At 38.2% G+C, this 3,643-nt stretch overlaps 1 protein-coding gene across 1 annotated transcript in view; it reads right to left on the reverse strand.

Annotated features, from left to right (window-relative positions):
* LOC106884271 (dynein regulatory complex subunit 5) overlaps positions 1-2,615 on the reverse strand; it is a 40,546-nt gene extending 37,931 nt beyond the window's left edge. The window contains exon 1 of the mRNA XM_014935557.2: positions 2,455-2,615. Coding sequence (XP_014791043.1) covers positions 2,455-2,496 — 42 coding nt within the window. The 5' untranslated portion in view covers positions 2,497-2,615. The remainder of the gene's footprint in view (positions 1-2,454) is intronic.
* Between the last annotated feature and the right edge of the window lie 1,028 nt (positions 2,616-3,643).

Here is a 3,643-nt window from a genome sequence, read left to right on the forward strand (position 1 = left end):
TGGAAATCCACTGGCTCAATGGTTTCCCTTCATGGCAGAATTAATAGTTGAGACTATTTAAGCATTTTATCTGATCAAATTCATCCTATGGTTGTGGTACTGTTTCCGGAGGGAAACAATCTTTCAGGATGATAAAGTACCAATTCACACAGCTAAAGTTGTTACTGAATGGCACAAGGAACATTCTAATGAAGTTGAACATCTTATCTGGCCACCACAGTCCCCAGATTTCAATATTATTGAACATTTATGGTGCATTTTAGAAAAAGTAAGGAAACAATATCCTCCACCATCATCACCACAAGAACTGGAGACTGTTTTAGCTGAAGAATGGACAAAAGTTCCTTTGGAAACAATTCAAACTTTGTACGAGTCCATACCTCATAGAATTCAAGCTATAATTATAATTATATATATATATAATAAGAATAGGAATTTAAAAATTCAAATAGAGTTTACAGTAAGCTCCCTGCTACATTGGAGTTTCGCCCGTGTATTCACAAGATCATCAGGCAGGTTATAACTATATACATGAACTCCACTAGCCCCATATATGTTAGTGCATACCTGCATGTTCACTGGAATGATACACTTCAAGTTAAATGGGTTCTCGATACTGTTCTGCTGCAGGCAAGACCATAACACTCCCACCACCAGTGACATAAAGAGATCATTGAGTGTGTATTATATACATATAAAACTGCATCTGTGCATATATGGTGATATCTTTTCCAAATATGTCAACTAAATGATTGTTGAGAAGGAGCAAGAAAGCCAGTTCTTATGAATGCGAATACCCGGATACCCTGTATAGTATTTGTTCCACCCAAGTTGTACATACAACCCATTGTCATTGAAGCCAGTAGAAATGGAGTGAACCTAATAATTGGCTCATTATAAAAACCTGTAACTAACGAAGCTGTGCTTCACAAAATGCAATATGAAGATAACACCAACATTTAAAGATCGGATTCTCTTGTAAATAAACTAGTGGAAGGTAATTCTGAGAAGCAGTTTCAAATCCTAGTTGAAACCATGAATCTAACAACTTTGGATACCTCAGGCCTATGTGAGAAAACTTTGGCAAAGTCCTCATTGCCCTTACCTTCATGGTTAGCCCACATTATTCCAAAAGGAGCATAAGGCTGGTTTCCTGGTTTCTCTGGCGCATATGTTCCACCCTGGCCGAGATGCCAGTCCATTGCAGGATTACTCATTTTTGACAGTGGAGTGAACAGAAGCAATGTGAAACTGAAGTGTTTTGCTCAAGAACACAATGCATCACCCTGTCCAGGAATTGAAACCACAACCTTATGATCATGAGCCCAGCACCCTAACCACTGAGCCATGTGCTTCCACCTTCATGGATTGGAAGAATTGTTAGAGAACTAGAAGCAATGGACATGCAGTATTTATTCCAACTTTTTATGTTTTGAGTTCAAATCCTGCCAAGGTCAATTTTGCCTTATATCCTTCTGAGGTAGATAAAATAAAGTGGTAGTCAAACACTGGGTTCAACAGCAGCCCTTAACATCATCATCATCATTATTATTATCATCATTGTCATGATCATCTGTCATCATCATCATCCTCACCATCATCTGTCATCATCATCATTGTTGCCGTCATCACCATCATCATCATTGTCACAATCATGTCATTGTCATCATCATCATCACCTTTGTCATTGCTGCCATCATCATCAGTGTTGTTGTCATCATCATCATCATTACCATTGCCTCTCTCCCACCATTGCTGTCGTCATCACCATCAGCAGCAGCACCACCACCACACCCATCATTACCACCATAGTCAAGAGGTAATGCCTAAAGCCGATAAAGTAACTGTAACTAATCGTAACTTGATCTCATTTATGTGATGTGTTCAAATATCAATATGATATACATTTGAAAGACAAAATAGAGATAAAAGGGGATGAGTTTGAGAAATTCCTCATCAAAACTCCCCAAAGCAAATTACTAAAGATAACCTTGTCCATAGAAGAACACTTCTTTAAAAATTCCAGTCCAATGTAGGGATTTTCAAGAATATAATCATAAGAGACTATTCAGAGTGACCATTGGAAAAACATTCGCCTAAAGAGAAAATTGAATTATCTGGAGACCAAGTCGAGTGACCTGTCACCTGTGTTTCTTTTAACATGACCATATTCAGGATCATGTTTATAAATGTAAATGGTTGAGGGTCAGTTTGAAAGCAAGATCATTTGCTCAATGACCTCAGTCGCTAAACTGATCATTCTCTGTCACATTCTCCTGTTGGTGTTGGTACCATTTTCTGTCTACTTCAAACTCAGACATATTTTTCAGTGTAATACCTTGGCTATACAATTGTATCTACATCTATATACTTTCTGCGCCAAAAGACTACAAGAACTCATTTGCATACAGTCTCATCTTCTTAAGCAATTTATATGTTTCTGTCTGTTCTTACCTTAATGACATTCATTTGTAATGACTGGCTCTCAGCAGCCATGTGGAGTGTTCTTTCTTTCTTGAGTACTCTGTTCTTCAACCATAACCAAGACTCATCTGTTGCAAATACTGTATTTCTCTGCGATATGGACTCTGCAGCTCTTTTCCCTTGACATTTCCTTCTCCATCTTGTTTTCTTCTTTTCTTATTTTCTTTCATGGACTCCATACCTTTTTATTCCTCTCTTCTTGCAGCTGAAATAAGACTTGTTTTACTATTTCTCACACACTTTTGTATATTACATTTTTCTATTTCCACATAATCTTTTATTGATATCAGCCCTTTCGTTCCTTACTCCTGTGGTAAGTTTAACCTATCAGTACTGTCTCTTGGATATATAACATCCTATACATGATCATTGTCTTTCTGGTTTTACAATCTGTGTCTCTTAGTCCTTCTGTAATCCAGTTAAAGAAAGTAGTAGAATATCATGTTCAGATGGAGTTTGAATGGTTTTTCTTGTGCTGATAACCAGAAGACTCTGCTCTATTGAGGGAGCGAAGACTAGATTGATGACACCAGTAGTGCACAGTTGAAGACCCAGTTGATACAATGTAGGATAGAAGACCCAGTAAAATCCAATTCAGGAGAAAAGCAAGAGGAATAGACAAAAGACAACATCAGACAGCAGCAGCAATGGCAGACATAACAACACTAGCGGGCCCAAGACTTGAAGACTATGATTATTACAAGTACTCTACCTAGAATACCACTGGTTGCAACTTTGGAATTAGAATGGAAGTAAACAAAAATTCCCTCTCCATCCATTCCACCAACCCAAAGGGTTGCACTGAGGAACCAAAGGAGAAAGTGTTGTTGATGATGGGAAAAATGGTGTTAGAATTTCGAAGAACTGCTGATGGCGTCAGTGGCAGCGATGGTAGTGGGCGGGCAGTGATGTTAAAGAAAGCATTCTGAGTAGTAGGTGATTGGAATTGAAGAGTATACTAAACCTACTCAGACAGAGGCTTTCATCCCTGTGTGTGTAGATCGGCCAGATTTGTTTAGAGAACTAAATGTGTTAACATATCCAAATATATTGCTTTACATAAGGCAGTGAAGTAGCAGAATCATTACCACGCCATACAAAATGCTTTATGTTTGTGAGTTCAAACTCCACCGAGGTTGACTTTGCCTTTCAGGGTTGA

The sequence above is a fragment of the Octopus bimaculoides genome, chromosome 12 (assembly GCF_001194135.2).
Source record: "Octopus bimaculoides isolate UCB-OBI-ISO-001 chromosome 12, ASM119413v2, whole genome shotgun sequence".
Classification (NCBI taxonomy): domain Eukaryota; kingdom Metazoa; phylum Mollusca; class Cephalopoda; order Octopoda; family Octopodidae; genus Octopus; species Octopus bimaculoides.